Source organism: Aythya ferina, assembly GCF_964211825.1.
Source record: "Aythya ferina genome assembly, chromosome: 25".
Taxonomy (NCBI): Eukaryota; Metazoa; Chordata; class Aves; order Anseriformes; family Anatidae; genus Aythya; species Aythya ferina.
The window spans coordinates 2,338,530-2,366,328 of NC_140323.1; the positions used below are offsets into that span (position 1 = coordinate 2,338,530).

Sequence of the window (27,799 nt, forward strand, 5' to 3'; positions counted from 1 at the left end):
GGCCCCAACCTGCCCATTTAAACGGCGGCGGAGGCACGGGGCTGAGCACCGGGGCCGGGCTGAGCCCTGGGCACCACCGACGAAGGGCTGCGGGGATGCTCGGGGTCGTCCCGGGGGAGGAGGGGGGGACCGGGACCACCTCGTGCTCGCAGCCGGGAGCAGAGCGCCGGGTCCCGGCGGGTTTCTGCTCAGACGGGGCGGCTGCGAGCTCTTCAATCCCGCTGATGCTCCCTGCGATCCGGTGCTGCTTTTGCTAGGGGAAAGGCGAGGAGAAGAGGCGAGCCTGCACGTCGAGGAGCAGAGGGAGAGCGGCTGCAGGTAGGGCTGCTGAGCCCCTCCTGGGCTGTGCTGGCGTGTGGACGCAGCCTGAGTCTTTTTTTCCCTGCTTCTCATTGTTGCAGACATCTGTTGTGAGCGAGTTCGTTTGAAAGGTAACTGAACTGGAAAGAAGTCGGGAAGCGGGAGGTGAATTCGGACGGCCAGAAATCCCGAGGGCTTGTGAGGACAGGTCAGTGAATCTTCGGAATCAAAGGAAACCAGCGCTTGACAGGAGGAAGCTCTCACTGCACCTAATTGTAGGCTCCGCTTAGATTTGCTGCCAGGTTCACTTGTCTGCCCTGCTCGGATGTAAGGGAGCTTGGAGAGGCTTTCTTCTTAGACCTGGGACCTAAGTGTCATAATGTGAGTGCTCTGTAGGATTGCGAAGCTTGGCGTGACTGCAGACTTTGATGGGGAAGGTGCGTTAATTGCTTATGATATTAATTTGTCTTCCCCTTCGCGGCAGCTTTGGCAGGAAGGAAAAAATCACTAGAGTCAAGCAATACTTGTACTTTGGTGATGGCCAAACTTAGCAAGGTGCCTGGTCTTCATGCTTTTCTTTTTTTTGCCAAAAAAAAAAAAAAAAGAAAAAAAAACTGCTGAAATTGGGGGGGATGGGATGTACCAATGTTTCTTCTCGGTCCTCATTTAGACCTGTCAGACTTGTGGGCAATATAGAAAAAGTAGCCAAGCTCCAACGAGATCCTGGTCTGGCACTATTTTAGTCTCAGACGTGGGTTCAGGGGAGTGGGGTTTGTGTGTAACATGAGAGTAACCGGGAATTTATAGAAATAGAACATGAGTAAGAACTTCAAAAGTACCCAAATGACTTGGGCACCAGAGTCATGCAGGCACTCCTGAAAAACATGTACCAGCTTTGAAACGATTTGTATTATTCACCCTACCTGTAATTTTCTCTTTATTTTTTAATGTGTGATGCTACCTGGACCTGCTTGCATCACCGTAGCTCCCTGGTAACTCTTCCACTCGGTGGGGAGTGGCTGTGGTGCAGGAGCTGGGAAGGCTTGATTCTCAGCCCTGTGCTCGAATTCCAGGCAGTGCCTTAAACTCTGGAACTTATTACCACAAAGCATCGTGGAAGCCAAGAGCGCTTAGCTTATGGGATTTGAAAAAAGGATTAGAAATTTGATATGGATAGCAAGAATCTCTAGAATTAATAGTAAATTAAAAGAGAGCTTTACAAGGGATATAAATCCCCGTATTTTGGGGCATAAGCCAATCTTAGGATTTAGTAGGAAAATTCTCCTTGTAGGGAGTTTTTTCCTGTGCTGTCTGCTGATGGCTGTGTTCCCCTACAACTTGTTACACACGTAGCCTGTGCAACGTCTTCTGCGAGAGCCTCTCCTCTTCTTGAAGAGGTTCTGGTTCAAGCACCTGAACCTCAAGGTGTTTCACAACACGGAGCTGTTGCTACAAGGTCTGAGCCCCGTGGCTTTGTGTAGGAGCTGCCTAGAGATAACGGTAATATTGTTTGTGAACAAAGCAGTAGTCTTACAGCCTCTAAGATTATCATTACTGTAATATAACAGAGTAATAGTAGATACTGAGTGTTTTCCAAACAAACTCTGCTGGCAGCATTTTTTGAAAAGCGCGTAGTCCATTTTTGTCAGCAGTGAGAAACACCATATCCATAGCACGAGAAGCTCGGATCACTGGATTGATTGCTGAGTTAGAAAATACAGCCTTTTGGTCTGTTTTATCTTCGCCAGAGTCCCCAGAAAATGCGAGTGTCTAGTATAAACTCTTGCTAACCTTTTCCCCAAACTGTTTATTTCGCTGGAGCACTCAAGCGGCAGTGTTTTTCTGTATGGAGTTCAGTGTGATGGCTCTGCTCTTGTGGCTGATGGCATCGTGAGTGTGCTCTCTAAAAAATGATAAATCAAATATTAAAAAGCAACTAAGCAGCCCAGTTTTGTAGCGAAGCTGCCAATAGAAGCTTTGTCAGATTAGGTATCAAAGGAGCTGGTCCTAAAAGCATCAAATCTGTTGAACAATGAAGTGACAGAGCAGCCCCGGCTCTTCCAATGTAACTGTGTGGGTCTCCTCGAGCGTCTTTTTGCAGAGCCTCTTTGAAAATATCAGCCTGTCTGTGGTGTGCCTGCTGCACTCTGAAAATCTCAACCCAGAGCCTTTTGTGTCAGATCCACAAGAAGCTCTGAGGGTTTGCAAATTGCTTCTGAGGAATGTACGAAAGCAAACAAAAACAAATTTAGATGCTCTGTAAAACTAGTCTTTATATGTCATGTTTCTAACCTACTAGACTGTAACAGTCTTAATCCCTGCCTTCCGTAGTTCTGTGATGGTGAAAAGCAAGGTGAAAAGCTATGTCTGCAGCAGCAGTTTCGTGATGGCTTTAGAAAACCCTTTCAAGGGACTTCTGCAGATGATGATGTAGCAGAGAACCCGAGGATGCTGCTGTGTGCGTGTAGTCTTGTCTGGACATTGCTATTAGTTGGTTTCATTCAAGTTGGCTATTAGTCTGTCAGATCTGGTACCAGGCTAGACCTGTGCTAGGAGCTTGCTTAAATTACAAGAAAATGACATAACAGACATTAACAAGTAGTTTGCTGATAGTCTTTCTCTCTTTTTCCTTTACGGCTATATATTGTCAGGCAATTTAAACCTGTTTTGTACACACCAATAGGTGTAACAGTAATGCACTCCTCAGACTTTGGCCTCTCCAGGCAACTGTCCCACTTTTTTTGTTGCAATGGGGCTGTAGAGCTTTTCAGATGAGCTATAAACGGTGTAAGCAACATCTGTTTGTGTTTATCCTCCACCTTTCTCTAGGTTGGAGTTATTCAACCAAGGAGTGTCTTGTTTTGGTACCTCTTCTGGGTTGTCTTTAATGTGTGTGCTGCTATCTCCTTATCTTGTCTCAGGCAACATCAAAGCAAAAGTCTTGACCCATTGGGTGAAAGTTGTGGAGGTTTGTGATGGATTCAGGGCGATGAGGGAGCAGGAGGACCAGAGGGATGGGAGGAGAACGGCTGCAGGTAGCAGCAGGGATGAGCAGGCAGCAGCAGCTATAAAACCTTGTACCTTGCACCTCAGGAGAAGTAGGCAGCAGCTGGTATGGAGAGGGAGAAGCAGAAACGAAAAAGTCATGTCTGGGGAATCTCTGTTCACTTCTGCTGTTCCAAATAACGCCATCATATGATCGGGCCCTGCGGCTTCTGCAGGAGGTTGGGGACATTCAGCATACAACAGCAATTTCTAACTAAAACTAACCCGGGACAGCCAACCTGGGGGGTCTCCTGATGCTAACTGTGCAGTTAAACTCTTGATTGAGGTTGTGCTGTGAGTGGAGGGAGTCATGAAAAGCTTGTGAGCAGTTGTCAGCTATTTTCAGTGTTGACTTGACTTCTGGGTGCTCGATATCAGACATCAAAGGTAGCCGTGTGAAAACAAGGAACCCTAGGGCTCAGCTGAGAAAAGGGACACAGACCCTCATGGAGGAATCCTTGCTTTTTTAAAAAAAAAAATCAACAAAAACAAAAAACAAAGAAAAGCGAGGAAAACCTCAAAGGAGTCTCTGTGAGATAGTCAAGTGATGTAGGTGCACATAGAAGATTGCCTCTAAGTACAGGTCTACATAAAGTAAAAGAAAGAATAGGAAGATAGTAACCCAGAAGATAGCGTTTTTTTGCCCCGATGCATGTAGTTTACAGTCAAACCACATTTATCTCTAAACCTGACAATCTGTTGAATCCATTTAGCCCTTGAAATGTTCTATTTCTTGTGCTGCTGTTGCACTTCAATGCTTTGAGAATCTCTGAATCTGATCTTGTGTTATGGAACTGCAGAAAGTTGCCGATGTATCCACCAAGCAAGCTATCGAGTTGCTTGTTCAGAAAACATAACCACGTGAAGTTATAAAGTGTCCCTTTTATTATTATTTGTATGCACGCTGTTCCTTGGAGGTCCTCAAATTTGTGCCCTTCCTCCTTGTTTTCATATCCTAAAATGTCAGTTCCTCTTGCAGTTCAAAAATATTTGTTTAACATTTTGCCAGCCTGCAGAAGAGGAGAAACAGACCCCCGTGAATATTGTCTGGCAAAATAAGAAATGTAATGTAGGAATGTGGTCCGAATGGCTTCTTTGTCTCGGTGCTGGAGGGCGGCTGGAACACACACAGCAAGAAGCAGGTGCTTGGTTTGCAGCTCTGAACAGTTTTTCTTTCTCAAAGTCACTGTACAGGCACTAAAACTGCTGCTAGTCCAGTTCTCAGGGCCCTGTCCCTGCCTTATATCCAAGGGAAACCTTCATAGAGTAGCATGTGAAACCAGCTCTGCTGATCCAGAAAGAACCAACTTACGGTGGTTTGCAGATGAATTCTCATAATTGCCAATTTTTGAATATTCAGACCGTGTAAGGATGGCCTCTGGCAAGATGATGAGGTTTATTTGAAAAAGAAACTTAAAACAATGGTGGGCGCTGGTTTGGGTTTGTGAGGTCGAAGGCTTTTCTCTTCCATCAAAGGAGCAGATTTTTTCCACCTTAACTCTGGTGGAAGCTGAAGCTCTCCGTGGTTGTTTGTCTCCAGGAGCTAGTTTTCCTCAAGAAAAACGCAAATATAATGAGTGCAGTGACTCAAATCTGTGCAAGTCGTCAGCACTCAAAAGACATTAATGTTCTTGTGGAGCAGGGTAGAGCCAATTTGAGGAATGATGTGTGTATTTGTGGATAACATCTGAATCTTGCTTTAGATTTATGGGTTAAGACTTTCGGTGAAATGGGGCATGCAGTAAAATCCGTGGATCGCATTTTCTTTACCAAACATTAGGGTTGACTCCTGCTGGGATCTGACCTCCTGCATCAAAGCAACTGAAGTGGTGGTCAAACCTCAAATCTTAAAGCTATTCTGCCGTCTCCTCCCAGTTGCCTGCTTCTAATTTAGGAGCAGTGCCCAGAAGTGGCTCTTCAGTTAGATTTGAAGTGGGTGTAAGTGTACACACTCTGTTTTCCGTCCTCTCTGCATGAAGACCCAGAGCCTCTACATTACTCTGAGCCTGTGGGTGAGTTACCTGCTGGTGATTTTAAGCTGCTTCCATCAGCAGGCTGTGCTCTGCGACTGACACAGAGCATCTGCCACAGGTCCAGGATGCTGCGCTGCTCTCTTTTCCCTCTATCCAGTGGTATGATGCCTGTGTGGTGTGCTGGGTATTGCTGTGCTACCTTGGCCTGCTTTCTGGAGGAAATTCTCCCTTCGCTCGGAGCTGTGCAAACAGAATAAAGGCTTGTTGTGGTGGCAGAGAGAGCGGCCTTGTAGGTCCGGGGCTCGAGGCAGTTCATAAATACAAAGAGATGGAGCACAAAGGAACAATGAGATGGCAGCAGGCTGTGCGTACCAGGTACTGGCTCGTGTGGGGACAGGAGAGGGCTTTGTGTGGGCGCTGTCGCTGCTGGACTCCAGAGGTGGGTTTGGGAATGGCTCTGACAAACAACTCCTGTGCGAGAGGGGCGGTGGAAGCAGCTGGAGCAATGCTAGAACAAAAGGCTGCTGTGCTACAGCCGAGGCCAACCGAGCAATTAACGGGCCTGGAAGGGTGGCTTTTCGTGGGGACTGACTGACGCTAGGTGGAGGAGAGCAGCTAAATGTCATCAGGAGAATGGGCTGACCGTGCACGTAGAAAGAGGGGCACAGGGAACCTAGGAAGGACGCTTCCAGCTATTAAACCTCAGCCCACGGGTATTGTTTCAGGGGAAATTCTTGCAACCTCAGTGCTTGAGATCCATCCATCCAGGCTGGACAAATGTGCTAGAGAATGTGCTGTTGGGAACAGTCCTGCGACAGCCTCGGGGAAGATGATTCAACAGGGCCTCTTTCAGCTTTGATTTCTGCGAACAGTCTACATTTGTGCTGCCCCCAGATATTCCCATTCATCACTGTCTGTGGCCCGTGTTGATAGCCGTGAATAAGCCTCTTGGGCAAGAGCAGGGAATGCTAGCTATCCCCCTAGCAGGCGAGTGCAACTGTGGCTAGTCACCACATGCTGGTGCAGAGCCAAAACGACCCAAAACGGTGCTGGTGATAACCCCTTTCCCGGCTCTTACCGGGCAGAGCCAGCACCGTGCCTGCCCGAGGTGCCCTGGCTGTTTGCCCGAGGCACCCAGAGCATATTGCGGGAATATCAGAGGCCTTTCTGCTTCATTTGTAGCTTGCTGAACTTTACTCCGGTAAATATGCGCAAGAGAGCCCAGTGAGGAGAGAAAATCCTGCTCTCCTCAGAGTCTGAAATGCACAAAGTTTTAATCTTCTACCCCTACGACAGCAGACCTTGTCAGCAAGTGCTAAGGAGCTGTAGTGCTCGCACCACTTCCCTGCCTGTCCCCTTGATGGATGCAGGGTGCATCAAAGCAAGAAACCAACCGTGTGCAACGAAAAGCCCAAGCACCCCTGGCCGGAGTGCTCAGCAAAATCCAGGCAGCTTTGAACTTGAACTTCCAGCTTAATTACTAAAAAGCTAATAATTCAAGGCTGGTACTCCTGCAGGAGCTGCAAAACAGAAGTCAGGTGCCTGTCTGTACGCAGAGGCAGGGAGCGAGGGGGGTGGTAAAATGCCTCGCTCTGTTCGCCGCCTATAGAAATCGCGGCTTGGGGCTTTGTCTTTTCAGAAGGGGAAAACTCCCCTGGCAGCTACTCTGTGCTGCTGCGTGTGCTGGGTAAATGGCTCCAGCTTCACGTTAAATCCCTGCGAGTTCAGGGTCCGTGGTACATTAAACCGATAATGAGAACGGGGAAAGGAAAAGGCTTCGTAAGCTGCTTATAACAATCTTTCAGTGAAAGTTATCTGTCTTAAAAAACACACCCTGATGGCTTCTTATCTTTGTAGTTATCCAGACAGCTTCAGACAGAAGTAAAATCACAGGATCTCTTGTTTTTAGACCCAGACCTCATGACCAGTCTGTCATGATAAGGAGGTGATCTGAGGGCTCTCATTAACACGGAGATGTTGGCGTGCCGCAGGCAGATGGCAGGGCTCGTGCAAAGTTTTTGCTATCTGAGGCACGTGAAATTGTTTTTCTTGTAAGAAAGATCTCGGGACTTGGATGCATGACCTTAAAGAGAAATCCGGTCATCGCCTGCGTGCCGCTCACCCGTCCCTGTGGCTGCTGAGGCAGAAGGAGCCTTTCTGAGACAGAAGGAGCCTGGCAAAGTGGTGTAAACCCACCTCCACGGGCAGCTGCAGCCCACAGGGCAGCATGCAGGTGGCTGAGAGGCAGCGGGACGGAAACAGCAACCCTGCCAGGGGGACAGACAGCAGGGCCAGCGGGATCTTACAGCGGCTCCCAGCCCAAGGTCTGCAGGGTTTGCTGCATTCCCTCCCCCCTTTGAGTTGTGCCACCACGGGTGGCTGCCCGTCCGCATCCGTTCGTGCTCGGTGCGAGCTCTTGCATGATCTCCGAGCAGGGGGGTAAAACCCAGCCGTTCCCAGGAGGGCTGCGGGCTGTTGCCCAGCTTGCTCGCCTCTCATGCGCTCAGGGCCCGATGTGACTGATGGGGGTTCTGTGCTCACAGCTGTCTTGGGGCTATTCCTCACGCTGCAAAGGCTCTTTGTCTCTTTCAAAGCCATGACCTCATTTTAGAGACAGAAAACAGAGAGGGAGAAACCCACCAACCTGCCAGCGGAGGTCAAAGGGCTTGCCGAGAGATATGTTAGCATCAAACTTCTCCGGCAGGGACACAAATAACTGGAATTGCAGACCAGAAAATTACCATGAAAAAATGGACTAACTACCATGTGATTACAAAAGAGCCCATTAGCTCTGTGTGTGTCTAGGATTCAAAGTATATCCTTTGAGGAAGAGCACAAGGTCACGCTCCCAAAACTTTCAGCGCGAGGGACTGCAGAAGCCTGCGCCTGTTGGCTTCTGCTCTCCAAGCACCGCCACGCAGGGAGGAGCAACCAGCCAAACCTCTGTCTGTCCTAGGTACTGACCTCGGGACATGTTTTTGGCAAAAATGAGGGAAGGTGAGATTTCAGGGTTAGGTAGCAGCAGCTCCTGCTGTGGTTATATTTGTCAGACCCCTCTCTGCAGCTTCAAAATGGGCCCGTTGAGGTACGGCTCGGCTCTCTGCCGCGGCTGCTGCATTGTGCTAGCACATCACAGCTGCCCTCTCCACCCTGAGGCTGGCACTGAGACTCAGCTGGCCCCGTGATTGTCACAGTTTGCTAAATAAAGCCAGAAATGATGATGATCTCTCATGGGGTGCAAGTCCCAGAGCCGCCCTGGAGCCTGAGCGTGCTGGAGCAGTGACGGTGCTGTGGCTAGCTGGGCAGGCAGACGTGCCGTTACGCAGCATTCGTGCTTTGGTTGGAAACAAGAAGTTCCAATTTCACTTCCCATTTTCCCAGCCCTGCGAACAGACATTGCAAAGCAGGCACAATAAAATAGCTAGGGTTTCTGCCCTCCCATTTCTTCTCTGTAACAGGTGGGAAATTTTCCTCCTGCTCAGCACTGGTGACCAGAACTGAGAAGTTGTTGTGTAGCTGTCTCAGTGCCAAGGTGAGCTGTGCAGCATCCATGGGACAGCCATGTGTGCTCCCTGCCAGCTACCAACCTCCCACCAGGACTGGTTTGCTCTTCCCTTTGCCAGTTCCAGGTTGTTGGGGTAAGTGCTTTCTGCCTAAGAAGACTTACAGAAATGCAAGCCTCTGAAGTCCCACGCGCTTGTTCAAGGAAGGCACTTCACTTGTGTGGGGTTGAGCTATGCAGGTGTAGCTGCACTGCAGGAAAATGCAGATTCAATGTCCAGGTAGACAGTTTGGTGAGTGTGATCTGCTTTTTTGGGGGGGCTTGCAGAGGGACAGCCTGGGGTGGCACCATCACAGCCCACGGTTAGGGGCACTGCTGGACCCAGCCCTCATCCCCTGCAGGAGAGCACCAGGGGCTCCTTGGCAGCTAAATGCAGGCTCTGCCTCAGCCTCAACAGCACTAAGGCCATGCCCAGGGTCCGTTCGGGCAGGACCAACACATCCCAACATTATTTGGAGCCCTGGGGTCTCCCCCTGCCCAGGCACAGGCATCCTGGTGCTATTGCGCTGCTGTGGGGTCGCGGGAGCGGGTCCCGAGCCACCTGTTGGGCTGTCACACATCAGGAGGCTGCTGCGCTTTTTACCAGCGGCCGTCTCTTTTTTTTTTTTTTTTCCTCGCTCCCCGGTATTCCCTTTACAACCGGCTCATTGTGCTGCGGGCTGGAGCAGCTGGGTGGAGTGTTTCAGGCTCAAGTATAATTTCAGCGCCTTTAAAAGCCTGCGGAGCTCCCTCCCTCCGCTCCCCCCAAGGCGGCCGGCACCGCCAACAAGGGATAATTTGATGGATTACTCTGTGGGGCTGAGGGGCTCTCCTTAATCCCCTTTGTGGGCCTGTTTGACTAGACGCGGAGCAGAAGCCCCCAGCCTCAGGCAGAGAAAAGGCGGCTCAGCGGGGAAGGTTTTACACCCTGACACAGAAATACGGGCCCTGGTCATGTGGCAGCGGATAGAATCTGCGCCCGTTACCGCGCTGCGGAGAAGGGGGGCACCTGGAAGGGGCTCTTTTTTTTTTTTTTTTCCCCAGTTCGATTTACATTTTTATTCTTCAGCGAAAAAATAAAAATAAAAAAGAGGGGGTGGGGGGAAAGGCTGAGTCAGAGCAAGTGCCAGGGCGATGGGCACAGTATTTTAAACAGCAAAAATGAACTCAAGTGGAAAGCAGAACCAGCTCATCTCGCGTTTGCCCTCCCACTCCAAAACAGGGGCTCCTCTCATGAATAAAAGTAAGAGCCTGGCTCATGCCACAGCAAAAAAAAAAAAAAAAAAAAAGCTGTACACAGTAGGGCCAGCCTTGTCCGGAGGTTTGAGCTGTTTGTGGCACACCCGACGCCAGCTCAGGGGAGGGTGACCAGCAGGAGTGAGACTGGAGTGGGAGCTGAAAGCGATGCCTCTTGGGTTGCGTTGTGTGTGTTTAGGGGAGCGTGAGACTGCTCTGTGCTTCGTGAAGTTTGGAGATCAGATGCTGGCCCTAAGTGGGTGAAATGCCGTGAGGCTGTCCTGCCCTGCAGCTGGCACCAGCAGTTCCACCACAGCTCCTTCAGTGCTCTCTGAAAATCCTTCTGCAGCTGAGCTGTAGGATATTTTTTAGGGCACTCAGTCCTTCACTGAAACGCAGCTTAGCTTGCTTGGCTCTCCAGTCAGTGTCCCTCATGGAAATGGGGCCGAGCTGCAGACCAGTTTTCAGCCCTTCAGCCTCGGCCCCTGCATGGAGTTCAGCGCGCAGCTCCTCCCTGCACCCTGCTTTCACTTGGCCACGCTCCTCCCGTGTGGGCTGGGGCAGGATCTCACCCAGCAGCCCGAAGCCCTGCGTGGCTGCAGGCGGGTGGACGTGCCGGTGACGCCTGCCAGCTGTGGGAGAGTTCCTGGCACCCTCTGGCATCCCGGGCTGTCCGCAGCAAGCTCCAAAACGTGTCAGCGTGGCCTCTGCTGTGTCAGTGACCTCGCGAGCTGGAGGCAGTTCCTGGTTTGTTACGGGAGGAGGAGAGGCTGGAATTGGCCTCTGCTGCTCTGTCTCTTTCTCTGGCCAGGCTGGCAGGCAGGAGAGCTCAGGCAGGAGCTCCTGCCAGGAGCAGTTCCTTTGTCTGCCAGGGGGAAGAAGCAGGTTGTGGACAGGAGGTCAGTGGAGCCTGGGGGCTGTCCTGCTGTCTGTTTGATGTTCTGGGGCAGGGTGAGGATAAAGAGTCCGCAGAGCTGTTGGCATGGCTTCAGAAAGAAGCGTGAAATACCAGCGACGTGCAGGGTGAAGGGCAAGCAGGACAGATCCTTTCCCCATTCTGCAAACTATCCCCCTGGCATGGACGGTGCCGTTAGCCTGATGGGAGAGGAGAGCATCCTTTCCTAATGTTTGTTCCTAACAAAAGCTTTGACTTTCTTATCCACCTTTTGGGACCTTCGTTTGCTGTCCGTAGCCTTTCCCTGGTGCCTTTACTTTATCCAATTGCTCAAAGGAGGACTGATACCAGCCTGTTTCACGTGCCCTTGCTGCTCACTGCAAAACAGGGAAGACACTTAGCAGTCACCTGCCCTCCCTGATCGACCATTGCTTGAGCAAAGCACTGCTATTGGAAACAACCCCAAAGCTCCCAGAGCTTCTGCAGGCATGCAGCAGTCCCCAGGGCTGGCTCCAGGACAGCCCAACCCCACAAACCACCAGCACAAACCATCTGCACAAAACACCAGGACAAACCATCAGCACGAAACAGCAAATCTCCCAAAGGGGAGATGCAGCCCCCCGGTAGCTCCAGGCGCTTAAAGCTTGGCTCCTTCTTCTCTCTTTTGCTTCCTGCTCTCAGTTCATAAAATGGAGATCGTAGTGAATTGCTTTCAGTCTCCATGCTTGTGTTCCCTGGGCAGGGATCAGTCTGCTCTCCACAAGAGCACCAACCACAAGCTGAGCCATGACCTTCCGATAGCCCTAACAGCAGGATAACCACCTCGTGGGTGCTGCAAGGAAGCAATTGCTGCCTGGCAGATAAAACAACTCCCAATCCCAATAAATTTAAATGTCTCCCTTACGAACAAACCACGTGGAAGGTGTTCTGAGCTGCCTTGGGGACGTGCCCCTTCCTCCAGCTCCTAAATGTCTGTAGCATCCAGCGTTTTTCCTAGATTGATAACTCCTGGTGTCTGAGCTGCTGGGTGCTGCACCGCGGGGTAAGGGAGGGAATTTCGAATGGGCTGTGGCCCTTGGGTCTTCCTTGTTCTCATCTAAGGGGATTTCCACCCGCTGCTGCTCTTTCCCTAAGCTGAGCTGCCGAGGCCAATATAATGGAGCCCTGAGCTCAAAGGAAACGCAGAGTTAATTCAGGGAGACTAAATAAATTGCAATTCTCCCATCCCTGCTTAATGACCACTCCCCTCTCCCCACACTGTGAATGGGGTCAAGGAGATTTGGAGGGGGGGGAAGGGGAGAGGGTCAGGAGAGGTCAGGTGAGTTTTCCATTTCATCCCGCGCAAGCCTGCCAGAGCTATTCTCCATGGTGTATTTCACATTCAGCGGCACTGAATGGCCACTGATAGCTGTGAAAGGCTCTGGCACTGTATGAACAGCCCTTCCCGAAGCGCTCGCCCTTGTGCTCGCTCCCACCCTTTCTTCCAAAGGGCTTCCAGGGAGCGGGGAATTAATAACGTTCAGAAAGAGCCCCTCGGAAGGTTGGAAGTGTAACGCTGTGGTTATGAATGGCTAACAATACCCCTCGCCCTCCCCTCTCCCCGCTGCTCGTTGGCAATCAGTTCCTGCATCGAATCTGCCCTGTGGTGGGGAGGAAAGGTGTGGGGCCGGGTCACCTGGAGCAGCCCCTGCCCTTCACCGTCCCCTGCCTCCAGCCTGGTAAAGGCTGACCCAGGGAAATTTCTTCCCGTGTAAGAAAGGGTTTGGGTTGTTACAGAGCCGGGCAGGTCACAAGTGCTGGCAGATCTCCACGGGCTGATCATTGCTGCGGCTGTTTGTTCATCTGCTGGGTAGCAATAAATCAGAGGGGTTGCTGCCACGCACAGCAACATCTCATCTCTGCACGCACGGGGGTGATGGGGAAGGCTGCAGAGCGGCGAGATACGGACTCTTTGGAGGAAGGAGGGAATTTTTCTCAGCCACCTAACTACACCCCAGTTTTATTTATAAAACAGCTGTCCCTCCGTCGTCATTCTGTCCAAGCACAGATGCAATTACATGTAATATCCTACGTTGTGAAGATTTGAGGAGATCAGGAGGAGGAGAAGCTTCTTTCGGTGCGTGTCCATTAGCACACAGTTTGTTTTCTCAAGGTGTCCCAGGGTCTGTTCCATCCGACAGCAAAAGGTGTGGCGCGGAGCCCGCTGGGGAGGGCACACGGAGCAGCGCCCGTGCTGCTGAGAGAAAGGAAGTGGGAGGTTAGCTGTCTGCTAGCTGTTTCGTTGCTTGGTAAGCGAGTCCCTGCATCTGACATCACCGGCACATCCAGCCCCGTGGCTGCGTGCGGCCATGCACCCACTGCTGCTCCTCTGCAGCTCTGTGTCTGTACCATCTGTACCGCACTGAGCTCACGAGGGCGTTTGTCAAAACTTTTTCTCTAAGCACGTGAGCAAGGAATCCACTCTGACTAGGGGAAAGGCACAAATCCAAGCCTGCTGGTCCCCTGCCGTGAAAGAATCGGACTCTCAGAAGCCGATCCCCTGGCTTCAGCCCTGCTCCTCCTGCCTGCCAGGTGAGTCGTGCTCAGCAGAGACAGCCAGCCTGGCTTCCCCTCTTCTGGGTGTTGTCACAGGAGAGGAGAGGGGGTGCAGGAGACAGCAGACGTGCAGGAGGTGCAGTCCTTTGTTCGTAGGTGCTGGGCAGGCTCCTGTGTCCGGGTGGGTGGCACAGAGCTGCCCCAGGGCTGCCTTTGTGCGGACAGCGCGGTGCTGGGTGCTGCTGAGCTCCTGCCCTGTCCCGCCCTCCTACCTGGCTGCCAGGTGGAAGAGCCTCCTGGGGTTGATCTGCTGGTTCTCTGCAGAGGAAAGGAAGGAAAAGTTTGGGTTGTGAGCTTAAAACTAAAACAGAAAACCTTGGGTTTACAAGCGCTTTGCTACTCCCGGGGGAGGGAGAGGAAGAGCCTGAGCGCTCAGCAGCAGGTGATGTCCCCATGCCACGACAGCCTGGTGCACGGTTGTGGAAAAGCCCCAGCCGTGGCTCCTTTCTGCTGCTGTGTGCAGGAAACCCTGCACAGAAGGGCTGGGATGCAGTTTTGGGAGGGGTTGGCTGTTATCTTTGTCAAGGTGGTTGGCACTGTGTCCTTAGGGATGGACGAATGCTGTCCCTGCCGGTAAAGCTGGGGGAAACTGAGGCCAGAAGGCCAAAAGTGCTTTCTGTCACGCAGCTTTCTGACCAGCCACCCCCTCAAATCAGTCCTCCTGCGTAGCCTGCCAAATAAACTGTCCTGGCAGAGATGAGCAGTTCAACCGAAACGTTAGGTCTTGCTGCTGGGGCTGTTCTTCAGAACCAGATTGTCACCTGCAAAACCGAAGGCAACATCTCATGGTCTTTAAAATACCAATAATAATAATCCCCTGTGCTAAGGCTGTCTCTGCTTGCTGGTTCAGCCCCAGACCCCTCGGTGATGGGGAGTAGCATGGGAGCAGATGGGGAGCCCTGCTCTGCCTGGGACCTGCAGGTGCCCGTAGTGCAGAGGATCTGTTCCTGAAGTTTCTTTCTGTTCAGGATCTGTTCCTGAAGTTTCATCCCGGAGTTTCTTTCTGAGCTGGTTTGGGACTGGAGCAGCAAAGCACTCGGTGGAGAGTGGCTTTGTGAGGCTGGTGCTGGCAGCCTGTGTTTGCTCAGCACCGTGCACGAGGGGCCCAGCGCAGGCGTGGCTGTGGTGCTAACAGCATGAACAACCCCGTGCAGCTCGGCGTTATCAGGAGGCAGGGAGGGCCCTGAAACCAAACCCTCGTGTGTACCTGCTCGGTTCCTCCTCTGTTTGCCTGCAGCCTACTTAAGCAGCTTTTCCTGAATGCCTCGTACCCGGCTGGCTGCGGGGATCTGCTGTCACCACTCTGCCTGGGGGAGGTGAGTGCTGCCTTCTGCCTCCCTCAAACCTCCCAAATCTTCGTTTTCCATCTCTCTGCCCTGTCTTTACGGATCAGATGCTTTTGGTAGTTTGCACCGGCAGTTCTTTGAAGCTAAGTCCATCTCTCGGTTTTCTGTGAGCAAAATAAGGAGATAGTTGGTGGGTATTGGGGCAAGATGTAACTTAAACAGAAAAGAGTTCGTAATCTATGGGTGCTGAGTCTGTGACTTGGTTGCTGTAGGTAACTTCTGATCGTGGGTATTGCCACTGGGTACGCTGGGATTTGTTTTTTCATTAAAGTCCTTTGAGAGTGTGGAGGGGGGAAGAGACAGATCTGCTCTTCCCTACTGATAAGCAATCCAGCCTCTGTCCCTCAGCCTGAAATTCTCAGGCAGCTGGGGATATGTACAGGTTCATGCTCCCCTCCCCGTGCTGGTTAATCGCTGCTGGAGGTGTCGCTGGGATAAAGGGAAGAAAAAAAAGTGTTTGTTTTGTTTATTGTGCGTATGTGTGTGTGTGTGAGACATCATTTACTTAATGTTCGTTTCCCCTGGGATAAATTTCCCTCCAAAGCCTGGACTACAGCAGCGAGGATCCCTGTAGTCAGCAGACATTACAGCTCCCTTCCAGGTCTAGCTCCAATAATTTTGTCTCGGGAGCCTGCTTCCTCCAGCTAACAGCATCAAACCTCATGCTGCTGGAGGGCTGCAGCTTAAATTCCTACCCCAGGGCTGTCAGCCAGCTGGGCACCCATCGTAAAAAACGAACAAGGCTGAGACATCCTGTGTCTAGCCCACATCTAAGAAAGGTGGTTGCTGCCCCCAGTCGCTTCCTTGCCGATAGAGTGCAGGAGAAGTAACGCTGGGTGTAGCTGGGGCCTTGGTGCTCCTTTGAAGGATGTGTAGTGATTAAAAAAATCTGCTGCTCCCTCCCCTCTGCCGTTAGCTCGCTGTTTGACCTTGGGCGAGCCGTTTAAATGTTCGCAGTTGGTAAAAGAAGGTATCCTTTGTGACAGTCAAGGTCTAAGCGTGGAGGGGGAAGGCGAGGGATTCCGGTAGGAAACTAATCAGCGCTTATTGTGCCTAATTGGCAGCCTGTCAGCTCCTGAGCTGGGGAGCCCTGCCCCTTCTCTGCACAGCGAGAGGCAGGGAGGGATGCTTGTATCTGTGCAAACCTCACTGCCGTGCCTCCTGCTTCACCCAGCTGTCTCCGTGTGTTTTGTTTTGGCTGATGGCAAGAGGGGAAGAAAGGGGAAAGGCAGCAGCCGTGTAAATTGTACCCGTCTAACTCTTGTGCAGTGATGGAGGCCAAACGCGTGTGCTCTGGGAAGCTGGGGTCCAGCGGCTCCTCCTGCAGGGCTGGCAGTGCCAGGGGCTCTGAACACACTTCACACCAGTTTCAGCCCCCTGACAAGCAGCCCTTCCAGCTCTGCAAGGCCTGACCCAAGGCCAGGCACAGCCTCGAGTCCTGGTGGCCTCAGGGTGCAGAGGAGGGAGGCACGTGTTGGCCCAGAGATGGTCCCTGCAGCAGGAGGGGACATCTCTTGCTCTCTCCTCTAATTGAGGCAAAGAATTTAGAAGGGGACAGGGCTGCAAAACTGGATTTTCACCTTGTTCCTCCTGCTGGGCTCACTCTCCACAGCTAAGGAAGGCAAACTGTACCAGTTAGCCTTTCTGGCATGAAGGAGGTGTACCGGCAGGTAAACAGCCACAGCTTCCCGGAGTCAGGGAGGGAGCAGGCAGAGATAAGCGCCTCCGCTGGAATGTCCCGTGTTCTGCCCAGCCTCCTTCACACACAGGACCCAAAGCTCCTGGGGGCTGAGCTGTGGTGGGACCAGAGGCAGAAGGTTGTGCAAACCAGCAGCAGAGTGCAGGGGGTGCTTTGAGGAACGAGTCCTGTGCTGGAACAGTTCGGGACAGCGGGACCTGTGGGAGCCAGGCATAACAACAAAACTTGCCGGTGGCTCACGTAGGGTATGAAGTCAGAGCAGACGAATCCCTGGGAATTCAGTTTGGTTTGCTCCTCTCCAGGATGCTGTTAGCCACACAGCAGCTGGGACTAGACTGGATGCTGGCAACCTCACAGGATTAGGTTTTGTTGCAGAGTGCCATAGTGGCAGGCTCAGCACAAGTTTCTAAGAGGCATCTGCTTCTGGGTGTTCAGACCCTGTCCGGATCCGGTGGCCTCTCCCCTCTGAAGAAGGCTGGGGAGAGGGAGCATGTTACAGGGCAAATAAATGACTCAGACTAATGAGTAAGGTAATTGCTGTTCACTGTTAGACGAGGCTAAAGTGGGTCAGGTTTGTTTGTGAAACTCCACAGAGGCACCATCTGTTCCCTGCGCCCCATCTTGGAGGCTGGAGGCAGGATTTGGGTGAGATGGCGTCCCCGGGAGCTGGGGGGAGATGTGTGGTCAGCAGGTGGTGGTGTGAGTCCCCGGAGATGTCCCGAGTGGCTGCAGGCTGTGCCCGCCTCCATCCTCCAACGGGAACTCGTAATTGATTTCACTGGGAGACGGGACCCAAAGTCCCTTCTGAGGTTAGGCTTTGTGTCTCGGCTACAACTTCCCATCTATCGGATGAGGTTGGACGGGACACTGAGGGGTCATTAGGCCTCCCGCAGCCCCAAGGCAGGGTTGGGTTTTCCCAAACTGTTTCTGACAGGTGCCTGTCTCACCTGCCACAAGCCCTTGGAGAGAAACCAGGCATGAACATAGCTCAAGCCTTAAAACCCCACAGCTCTCCCAGGTGTTCTCACATCTGTAAGCCTGTGGGGACAGCGTTTCTTTCAGCCATGACATGCCTGTGTGGCACCTGCTTTTAGTCCTGTCCCCTACCCCATGCCTAACGAGCCGTCTCTTCTCTCAGACCACAGCATGTGAGCAGAAGGGGAAGCACAGAGAGGGATCTTGGCCTGCCCATGCTTGGACTTGACATTGCTGGGCCCGCATCTTGCAGCAGGAGGAAGAGGAGAAGGCGGTTTGCTCACTGACGCTAAAAATGGGAGGCAGCATCTGTCTGGCAGACCGGGATCGGAAGCTCCAGAGCTCACCTGTGGGACATCTCCGGGATCGCCGGAGCACCGCAGCCCTCTGTCCGTGAGGCTGTGGGGCAGCATGGCGCACAGAGCGGGGCTCAGCACGCTGCTGCACAGCCGCCGGGCCCAGCTCCTGCTGCTCAACTCCCTGACGTTCGGCCTCGAGGTCTGCCTGGCTGCCGGCATCACCTACGTGCCCCCACTGCTGCTGGAAGTGGGCGTCGAGGAGAAGTTCATGACCATGGTTTTGGGTAGGCAGGTTCTTGCTCGTCTTCGAGGGACTTGTTTCCACTTCAAGGGGTAGATCAGAGCATGGAGGGGTGGCTGCAGGATGGCTGTTACACCAAGGGCAGCCTCATGTTTGGAGGGGAGGGCTATGACCCAGTGAAGCTTACTGGGTCCCTGAAACATCCCAGGCTTTTGCTGCAGTGTGCATATACTGGAGTCCTGTCCGGTTCTGTCCCCTAACACTACCTCTTCCTCTGTTCCAGGGATAGGACCGGTCCTTGGCTTGGTTTTTGTCCCACTGATCGGGTCTGCCAGCGACCACTGGCACAGCAGCTACGGCCGGAGGCGGCCTTTCATCTGGATGCTGTGCCTGGGAGTCCTGCTGAGCCTCTTCGTGATCCCGCACGCCAGCAGCCTGGCCAGCCTGTTCGCCCTCAACACTCGCCCGCTGGAGATCGCCTTCCTCATCCTGGGCATCGGGTTGCTGGATTTCTGCGGCCAGGTCTGCTTCACCCCGCTCGAGGCCCTGCTCTCGGACCTCTTCCAGGAGCCTGACAACTGCCGCCAGGCCTTCTCCATGTACGCCTTCATGATCAGCCTGGGGGGCTGCATTGGCTACCTGCTGCCAGCCATCGACTGGGGGGGCAGCTTTCTGGCCCCGTACCTGGGAGGGCAGGAGACGTGCCTCTTCAGCCTCCTGGCTGTCATTTTCCTTGGCTGTGTGCTGGCCACGCTCTTTGTGACTGAAGAGGCAGCCACCCAGGCAGATGCCCTGGATGGCGCAGCGCTGAAGGATGCTCTCCCGAAGCCCTCCCCTCCTGCCTGCTGCTCTTGCCAGCTCTCCAAGAGCCTCCTGCAGGCCAGGCACATGGTGCAGGCCCTCAGAAACCTCTGCACGCTGCTGCCACGGCTTCACAGCCTCTACTGCCGCATCCCCAGGGTCATCCGGCGCCTGTTCGTGGCCGAGCTCTGCAGCTGGATGGCACTCATGACTTTCATGCTGTTCTACACGGATTTTGTTGGGGAAGGGTTGTACCACGGTGTCCCCAGAGCCAAGCCGGGCACAGATGCCAGACGCCACTATGATGAAGGTGAGAAGTGAACCGCCTGCTCTGGGGCCTCGGGGTCTGTTCCCTGGGACAGGAGCGTTTAGTGGGAGCTAGGAACGGGCTCAGCTCTGCCTGTAATGCAAAAACTTGTTACAGGGAACTACACCTTTTGCAGGTGGGTCAGGAAAAACATTCCCCCGTGACCAAGAGAGCATTGCACAGGGGACTGAATAGGGAAACACCTTGTTCTCCTCTGAGCTATGAGCACAGAAATAAATCTGGCAGCACAGCCCTGGCCTGGGGCTGAATTGTTAAGTGGCAGAATGGTCCGGCAGTTTGCATGCTGAACAGCACATACCTGGCTCTGTCTGCAAATGCTGACCACCTTTGCCATGTCCTTCCTCTCCTCCTCCCTCCTTTTTAAAGGAGAGGTGATGGTGCCCCCAGTCTCTTGGAGGGCAGGGGTCGAAAAGGCTTTGCTACATCTGCCTTCCACACGACTGTGAGATTCCCTTCTCACATCTGTATCTGGGGAGCCCTGGGGCAGCTTCCCCAGTTCCCACCGCTCTTTCCAGTGCTTCCTGTTACTGCTCACCATGAGTCAGGAGCTGCCACATGCCCACCATGAGATCCTGCTCGCTCCAGCACATTACCTGCTTACTGTTGTCCGCTGTCCTCATTTTGGCTGCTGTGTTGTGCCAGAGCCTTGACTCCACTGCCCAGCCCTTCTTTCCCTCCCCTAGATCCAAGTCCTGGAGGCATTCCCCTGGCCCTCCTCTAGCTGTATACCCTGCCCTCAGAGTTTTCCACCCAGTGCCTCCACGAGCTCTGCAGTACACTGCCTCTTTGTGCTGTGCCTCTGTTTAACTTAGAGGGAGCTTAATTATTATTTAACACTTCCACTGTATAGCTTCCAGCAGGTCAGGGCTCCATTGTGCTAGCACTCATAGAAACACATGTTGAGTAATGATCCTTGCTCCAAGGAGTTAATGGCTTTAATTCCCTGAAATCTGATAGATCTTTGCAAAGGGTAAGGTCCGGATTGCTGCCGGATGCTGCCGTCGCTCAGTGGATGTTGTATACTTTCCCTTGGCTGAAGCACAGTTTCTTGTTGTTCCTTTTGTTCTCCCGCTGGTTTTGGCATCAGATAAGAGATCCTGGTTCATGAGCAGGTGACACAGATCCTGATCAAGAGCAGGAAGGTGAGAACCAGAGCTTTCCAAGAGAAGAATGGCGTTTGCATTTCTGTCTCCCCCTCTCATTGCCCCTCTGGCCTGAGTTGGGCACTGGAGGGAGGAATGAAGCCCGAAGGCGCTTGGCTGTCTGAGGCCTGGGCGCAGTCGTGGCAGTGTCCGTCACCACCTCTGCTTACCCACAGGTGTCCGGATGGGTAGCTTGGGCCTCTTCCTGCAGTGCGTCACGTCCATCTTCTTCTCGACAATCATGGACCGGATGGTGAAGCGCTTCGGGACGCGGGCGGTCTACCTGGCCAGCGTGGTGTTCTTCCCCGCCGCTGCCTTCGTTATGTGCCTTTCCCGCAGCGTCATCGTTGTGACCGTCTCAGCTGCTCTCACGGGCTTCACCTTCTCTGCACTCCAGATCCTGCCATACACGCTGGCATCGCTCTATCATCATGAAAAGCAGGTAGGGACCTGCTCCAGAGGGCGATGTGCAGGTAGCTCTGAGGACAGCTTGGGCAGCCTCTTCAGCCGCTTGTAGCTGCCCCAATCAGCTCAGGCCATGGCAGAGAAAAACCTGCCTGTGTTCAGAGGTTCTCCTCATGTGCCTTTTGTCTCCAGGCTGCGTCTTCTCTGAAGATTTATCTGGAATTGAGGAGAGAAGAGAGTTTAGCATCTCCTTCCCTAGGCATTCCCTGCTCACAAGAAGCATTTTGCAATTTTAAATAGTGGGGAGTGGGTGAGATGGGAGAAAGCTAGGATTAGTGCACCAAAAGGGATACCCTATGGTCCTCCGTGTTTTGCAAACATTTAGGGAAACTGGTGCAGATTAGTTGTTGCCATGTGTTTTCTGCAGCTAAGTCACATCTGCAGAATTGCCATTTAGCCCAAGGTGCTAAAACAGGTGTAAAGTCCTGCTTTTGAATTTTGGTCCGTAACATGAAGAGCAATAAAATAGGAAGATTTTTCCTGTTCCCCTAGCTCCATTAAAAACAAACCTTGAGAAACTTTTGACATAACACAAAAGCCAGTAATCCTGTCCCACAGATGATATCCTTGTGGCAAAGTCTCGGGAGGTTTCTGAGTTGCGCAGTGGATTAATAGCAGTTTCTCTTGTGCTGCAAATGCAAAATTAATTTGTGGTTTGAGAGCAGCTCTTTCATCCCGATGGCAGGCGGTTCGCTGTGCAGTGAAATAAGCAGGAGTTCTTACCACAGGCATCCAGATGTTCACATTGAACAAATACTTGTGACCAACCCGTCCTGATTTGCACCAGGCACCCCGTTAAAATAGGGGCATGAGGGAGTGTTCTGCTTTGCAAAAGCTTCGGCTTGCCTGGGATCTCCCATGGACATAACATCGAGAGAATGAAAACCAAAGCCCACAGGCTGGGAGTGTGAAGGCCACACGCCCAACTGTTTGCCAAAATCTTGCTGGGGAACAACTCTCAGTACAATGAGGTGTGGGGTATAGCAGGGTTTGGTCTTTCTGTTGCCCTGACTTGAAAGCTTCTCCTTCCTCTACCAAGAACTTTCCAGGGAGACCCCACAAGAAGCAGTCCCTCAAATGCCATTTGCAGAAAATTCTCCATCTTCTCCACTTCTATTATTTTCTCTTCTCTTACTGTTGAAATCTGTCATCATTTTTGTTTGCCTTCCCTCGTTCCTGCTTCCTCTCTTCCCTCTATTCTTTTTTTTTTTTTTTTTTTTTTTTACCTTTTTTTGTTTTAATTTCAAATGAAAGTGAAGTTTCATTTGAAATGAATCAGCAGAGGGGCATCCAGAGTGGCTGTTGCTTCCACCCTGTGCGGGATCGTTGGCGAAAGCCTGCAAGGCCACCCCAGCTGGAGCTCCTTGCTTTGCACAGGCTCTGTAAGTCGCTCCATTCTCCTGCATGCCCTCTTCATCTCTGCATGGCCACTAAACCTTGTCTAGAGCAGGAGGGAAAGATCTGCATGTCCTAACAGCACCTGGAAGCTTGCTCCGGTGAGATGCATGGTGAACATTCACACCTTCTGCATGAGATTAGGGAGAGGTAGGTTCCTCATTCCCACCACTCCCCGCCAACTATAGAGGGAGATGAAGCTGCTGATTGAGGCACCAAAGACTCTTGGGGTTTATCCTGTGTTACGCAGGGTGATCTTAAAGGATGTGTTCTCACTATGCTCATTCAAGTGAATATCTGATTAAGTCATTTTCTCGAGATGCAATTTCTGTGAACTAGGTACTCAGACATCTGAGTAGAGCCCAGGGAAAGCTTTTGGAAGCTGGCTCCCATTTAGTGAAGTTCTCATCTGGTTTCTCTTCTCTGACTGAACCTGAAACTGTTTGTGTTCCAGAACTGCAGCCATGGCCTGGGGCAGCACGAACAGAGACTGCCGGGTGCTGACATACGCTGGGGCAGGGCTGGGTGTAGCTGGGTGGGTGCCAAAACTGCTGTAAGCTCTGGGATGGCCTGCGACAGAGCTGGAGTGCCCACTCCTGCCCCTGTTCCCTCCTGTGACCCGTGTCCTTGCCCCTCCTGCAGAAGGAAGGGTTCCTTAAGGATGCTCCTCTGAGCCCTGCAGCTGGGTACAGTGTTCTCTGCCCTCAAAGAAGTGCTGTTTTTTCCTTTTGGTTTCTTTGTTTGTTCTATCTCATTGTGTGGATAATAGATTAACGTCCTTCATTATTTGCTCTACGCCGGACAGCTCAGTGCTTGTGCAAACGCCCTGGCGTTATCAAGCTGGGGTGTTTTTGCCATCTGCACACCACTGCCCCTTATTTATTGGCGTTAACATGGGGAGCTTTTTGATCCAAATACTCTCCATGAATACTGCTGGAGTGAACCATGCCCCCGAAATCTCGCAGCCTGGGCAAAGTGAGGCCAAAAAAAAACGGTGAGAAGAAAAAGATTTTCCTTCCCCCGTTTTTCCAACCTGAGTGGGGAGGCTCAGGTCAGGCAAATGAAGCAGCTCGCTTGAGGTCACGCGTGCAGGGTCTGCTGCAGAGCTTCTTCCTGATCTCCCAGCTCTGCACCCACCTCAGTGTCACTCTAAGTATCCTGGGTACTGAGAAGGGGCCGTGCACCCAGGGCTCTGAGCAGTTCTTCAGTCTTTAGGGCTGTTCTGCAGCAGTGTTTTGAGTCCCCAGCCCACCACCTTACAACTGCTCATGTTTGCACTGACTCTGGGATGTGCCCAAAGCGGGCTCTGGCCCTGTGAGCCTGCATCAGCTGCTTTTGGGTGGAGTGGAGTGGAGCTGGCACCCAGGGAGGAGGTGACGACCCGGGGCTCGGAGCAAAACATCCCCGAGTGCAGAGCCCGGGCTGGCGCTGGGCTGTGGCACTGTGCTGCACCGTGGAGCTTGAACACAACAAGGGCACCTCTTGGCCAGTTTCCCCGGTGAGTCAGGGTTGCTTTGAGTCCTGTGCCAGTCAGGAAGAGCCAGGCTGGCTCCCGGAGGCCACCACACATGGGCCAGGCTCACTGCAGGCTCCACACCTCCAGCACACGGAGCTCAGAGTGGTTTTGCTCTCACACACAGCAGGGACCCCCGTCCCCCTCCTCGCTTTCTGGGCGCCACCCTTCCTACTCATTCCTCACGTGCCCTTCTTCTTTCCCCAGGTATTTTTGCATAAATTCAAGAGCAAAGAGGAGGAAGATCCAGCTCGGCTGGACAAGAAATCAGCCTTCCCTAAAAGCCTTTCCAGCCAGAAGCTGACTTACCAGAACGGACATGCTGGGGGCCTCTACTCTTCCTCCTCCTCCTCTTCCTCCTCCTCCTCCTCTCCTCCTCCAGCTGCCAGCTCAGCTCTGTGCGTCAGCTCCTCCTGCGACGTCTCGCTGATGATGATGGTGGGAGAGCCGGACTCGGTGGCTCCTGGCCGAGGGATCTGCCTGGACCTGGCCATTTTGGACAGTGCTTTCCTTCTCTCTCAGGTTGTCCCCTCCCTCTTCATGGGGTCCATCGTGCAGTTTACGCAGTCGGTGACTGCCTACATGGTGTCGGCTGCTGGCTTTGGCCTGGTGGCCATCTACTTTGCAACCAAAGTTGTCTTTGATAAGAGTGACATGGCCAAGTATTCGGTGTGATGGGGAATGCCCAGGGGCAGCACGCGGGTGCCTTCACGTGGTGAAACGAGCCTCGTGTTGTGTGTGCTCTCCCCACGCTGCTGCTGGGCCCCCCGGGGGGTTGCTCTAGGCCGGGGGCAGGAGGCGTGCAGCAGAGCTAATCTCAGGTGTAAATATGAGGCATCGGGGCATTGTGCTTCAGGCCAGCAGTGCTCTCCACGTGGTGCCTTTATCAGATGAAAGCACTGCACAGCCAGCACCAAAGGAGATTGTACAGGGGGACAGAACAGAAACGGACTTTTCCTTTAATAACGGGTCACGTTTCCGTCGTGTTTCTACCTAAACTGAGCAGAAGAGGCAGTGATATGGGAGGGGAGGAAGAAATCACTGGCTCTCCTGTTTCCCAGCTATAGATGTGTCCTCTTACCCTGCTTGTTGTAATTTTACTCAGCTTCTTGAGTAACACTTCAAAGAGGGCACTGGGAGGAGATTTCCTTGGGAAAAGGATGGGTGGCTGAGGTTTGGTCGTGGAGCAAAGGGGTGCGTATGTGCACACGCATGCTTCAGTCTCCCTTCTGACTGGGAGAAACCCTTTAGGAGAAAAGTTACTCTGCCTTGTTTGGGAAAAACAAGTGACGTTTCACTAGGACCAATTCCAAAAGGTGACTTATCTTTTACATATGTACCAAGTTTCAGCAGATGAGAAGGACTTCTTAATTTATTTATTTTTTTCCTGAATGATTGTTTTTAGCTTTCCTTACAGTTCTCAGTAACAGATCTCTCACTCCTCAGGGCCTGGAGCAGCCACCTGTTCTCTCCCAGTGCCTCCCAGCAGATCTGGGCTGGTGTGCCTCTTCCACACCTGACCCCTAAAAGATGCTGCAGTACCACAAGGGGGTTTTCAGCCCTGTAACAGTGAAGTAGAACAGACAGAGCTCTCCTGGGAGGCTGTCTGAGAAGAAATGTTCAGGCTGGAGGAAGCTGCAGGGATTGCTTGCCCACCGACAGCCAGCTGAACTCGGCAGCAGTCACTGCTGTACTAGCTACCTCGTGTTGCTCGCTGGCTGTGTCTGTGTTCCTTTGAAGAGGTGGCCCCAAAGCAGCCTTCCAGACCAGACCCTTTCCAAACAGAAGGGCTTTTGGCTGTGCTTGTAGGCTGGCAGGAGTGTGTGTGCAGAGCACACTGCATCACGGTGCCCTGGTGAGTTAAAGCATTGCCAGTGCTCCCAAAGCAGCTGCTGGAAACAGCATCATGAACACTCCATCTGCTGCTTTGAGAACAGGGCAAGCCTAGTTCTTGGTGTGTTGGACGAAGGAAGGAGCAGAACAGAAACTCTCGGTGCTGTTTGTGCCTGTGGTTTGCTGATCCAGATTACACGTTTACTATGTTACGCTTGTTTTGGCCTTTTTTTTTTTTTAATTTCCAGAGGTCAAGATCCTTACTGAGGTGCAGCATAAACCTGTGAGAGTAAGGCAGAGTGCCTGCTGCACCGGGACCGATGCTGCTGCCTTGTTTAGGTTGGGCAGCCCTCAGACGTGAGTCATCTGCCCTGGCAGAGGAGCGGCTGCAGCTGTGTGTGTTTCTGGCCAGCCCCATGCCTGCTGCGAGTGGACCAGCTGCAATAATTCTGTGGATAGCAGATCTCTGCCACTTGAAGATTCCTCATTCACCAAGTAGGAGTCCAGGTCCTGGCCCCCAGTCAGCACTTAGGCTTTGAAATGCACAGAGAAAAGCATGAGCTGGGCGTTCGGAGGCTAGGCTGGGAGCATGCAGGAGTTCGTCAGTCCTTAATTTTGGCTGGTCTAAACAAAGTGTTTGTGAGTAATTTTCTGTGGAGGTGTGTGGGCAGTGAGATGCACTGGTGAGGTTCTGCTAAGGGCAAAATGTTGCTATTTTTGTGAGGTTGTGTCAGACCATTCCTTGGCATGGAAGCCAGGTTACTCCCCTGCTGTCTGCAGACGGGTCCTGAGAGAGCTTCTCCTAAGTTTTTTTAAAGTATCTTTCCTGTAAAGGGTGACTGTTTTTGTTGTATTTCTTCTCAAATTATATGCCTGCCGGCCTCCCTTTCCCACAACAAGGTCTGTGTGCTGACTCGCAGCTGTTCGGGGGATGGATCTGGTGGCTGCTTAACCACCTACGGAAACAGTTTTTCATCTGCACTTCCTACCCTGGTCTCTGTCCACTTCGGGCTTCGGAAGGAAGTTTTTGAGGCAAAATATTATTGCCAACGGTGGGGTGTTGCTGGGATGAGTGCTCCTAGCGATCAGTAACCTCTGACCAAGATTTTTCAAACAGGTCCCCACCTGAATGCTGGAATCTCTTGCCATTTGTCTAAGTGCCTGTAGAGTACTTCCAAACCAACCTCAGGTCTACTGGTCTGGTGACGAAGGCTTTGAATGCTTCATTAGGAACATCCCAGTGATTCTTGAGGAAGCAGTGGGCTCAGGAGGGTGTCAGCCTTGTTTTCTAACATCTTTGGATTTGGAACATGAGAGAAAAAGATGCTGCAGTAGTTGATCCATATCTTGTATGTGTCCTTCAAGAGGAGAAGGCTCAAACGTGCCAGATTCCCCAGCGGACCTGCCCCTGGGGCTTGGGGTTAGTCCAGAGAGGCACAGCCCACGGGGCTCCTCAGCCATCCCTGCTTTGCCCCTGATTATTTATCACTTCTGGAGCAGCTTCCACGTGTTGGGATCCCATACAGGCCAGCAGGGGACACGGGTGTGTTCTGGTAAAGGTGAGCACATCCCTTACTGTATGGACGTAAGGGTGTGAGCACAGCCACCTCTCCAGGACACGGTTACACTGCACAGGGATGGGACAGGCTCCTCCGAGCTGTCACTGGCAGCATTTCCATCTCGGGCTAGCTCTGTGGCTCCCTCTCCATCCCTTTTGCAAGGCGGTGGCTGTGAGAGCCAAGCTGGGGACAGAGGGGAGCGGGGCGAGCATCTTCTCTGATCTGGGGCTCTTTTTGTGAACCTGTGGGCGAGGGACGGCCGTGTCGATGCCAGGTTTCTTTGGAGATCGCGTACTGTCTGCGAGGCGCGGCTGTTTTATTTATTCAGTAGAGTAAATATTTTGTATACGATGTCAGAGGTTGGCTATAATAAATTTATATGAAACCGAGGAAATAAAAAGCGCTCAAACTGCCCAGCGGTGTGTGTCCCTATAGGGGTCGGGGCGGGGGCGAGCCGCCAGGGGGAGCCTCCAGCGAATTTGGGGCTGGGGTTGGGATCCGGGGTTGGGGCTGGGGTCCGGGGTTGAGCACGGCTCTCGGAGCACCCACTCACCTCCTCGTCAGCCGAATGTGCGGAGCTGTGCCCCGGGACTCGATCCCAGGCGTTCCTGGTGGGGT

At 52.6% G+C, this 27,799-nt stretch overlaps 1 protein-coding gene across 5 annotated transcripts; it reads left to right on the top strand.

The window, feature by feature from the left end:
* Positions 1 to 61: 61 nt before the first annotated feature.
* Positions 62 to 27,594, top strand: SLC45A3 (solute carrier family 45 member 3). Of its 5 annotated transcripts, XM_084497883.1 has the most exons (6): positions 62 to 318; positions 402 to 508; positions 17,769 to 18,188; positions 18,429 to 19,256; positions 20,593 to 20,858; positions 23,997 to 27,594. In XM_084497883.1, the coding sequence occupies exons 3-6, from the start codon at positions 18,017 to 18,019 to the stop codon at positions 24,462 to 24,464; spliced, it is 1,734 nt and encodes a 577-aa protein (XP_084354009.1). In that variant the 5' UTR covers positions 62 to 318; positions 402 to 508; positions 17,769 to 18,016; the 3' UTR covers positions 24,465 to 27,594. The 5 variants fall into 5 exon arrangements, with proteins under 5 accessions (XP_084354009.1, XP_084354011.1, XP_084354010.1 ...); XM_084497885.1 differs by lacking the exon at positions 402 to 508; XM_084497884.1 differs by lacking the exons at positions 62 to 318; positions 402 to 508 and adding an exon at positions 591 to 737.
* The last annotated feature ends 205 nt before the right edge of the window (positions 27,595 to 27,799 follow it).

Excerpts from the sequence above, each read along its gene's own strand:
- SLC45A3 (XM_084497883.1), top strand. The coding sequence starts at position 18,017 with ATGGCGCACAGAGCGGGGCTCAGCACGCTGCTGCACAGCCGCCGGGCC. Across the intron at positions 19,257-20,592 it reads CAGACGCCACTATGATGAAG|GTGTCCGGATGGGTAGCTTG; the intron begins GTGAGAAGTGAA and ends GCTTACCCACAG. Across the intron at positions 20,859-23,996 it reads TCTATCATCATGAAAAGCAG|GTATTTTTGCATAAATTCAA; the intron begins GTAGGGACCTGC and ends TTCTTTCCCCAG.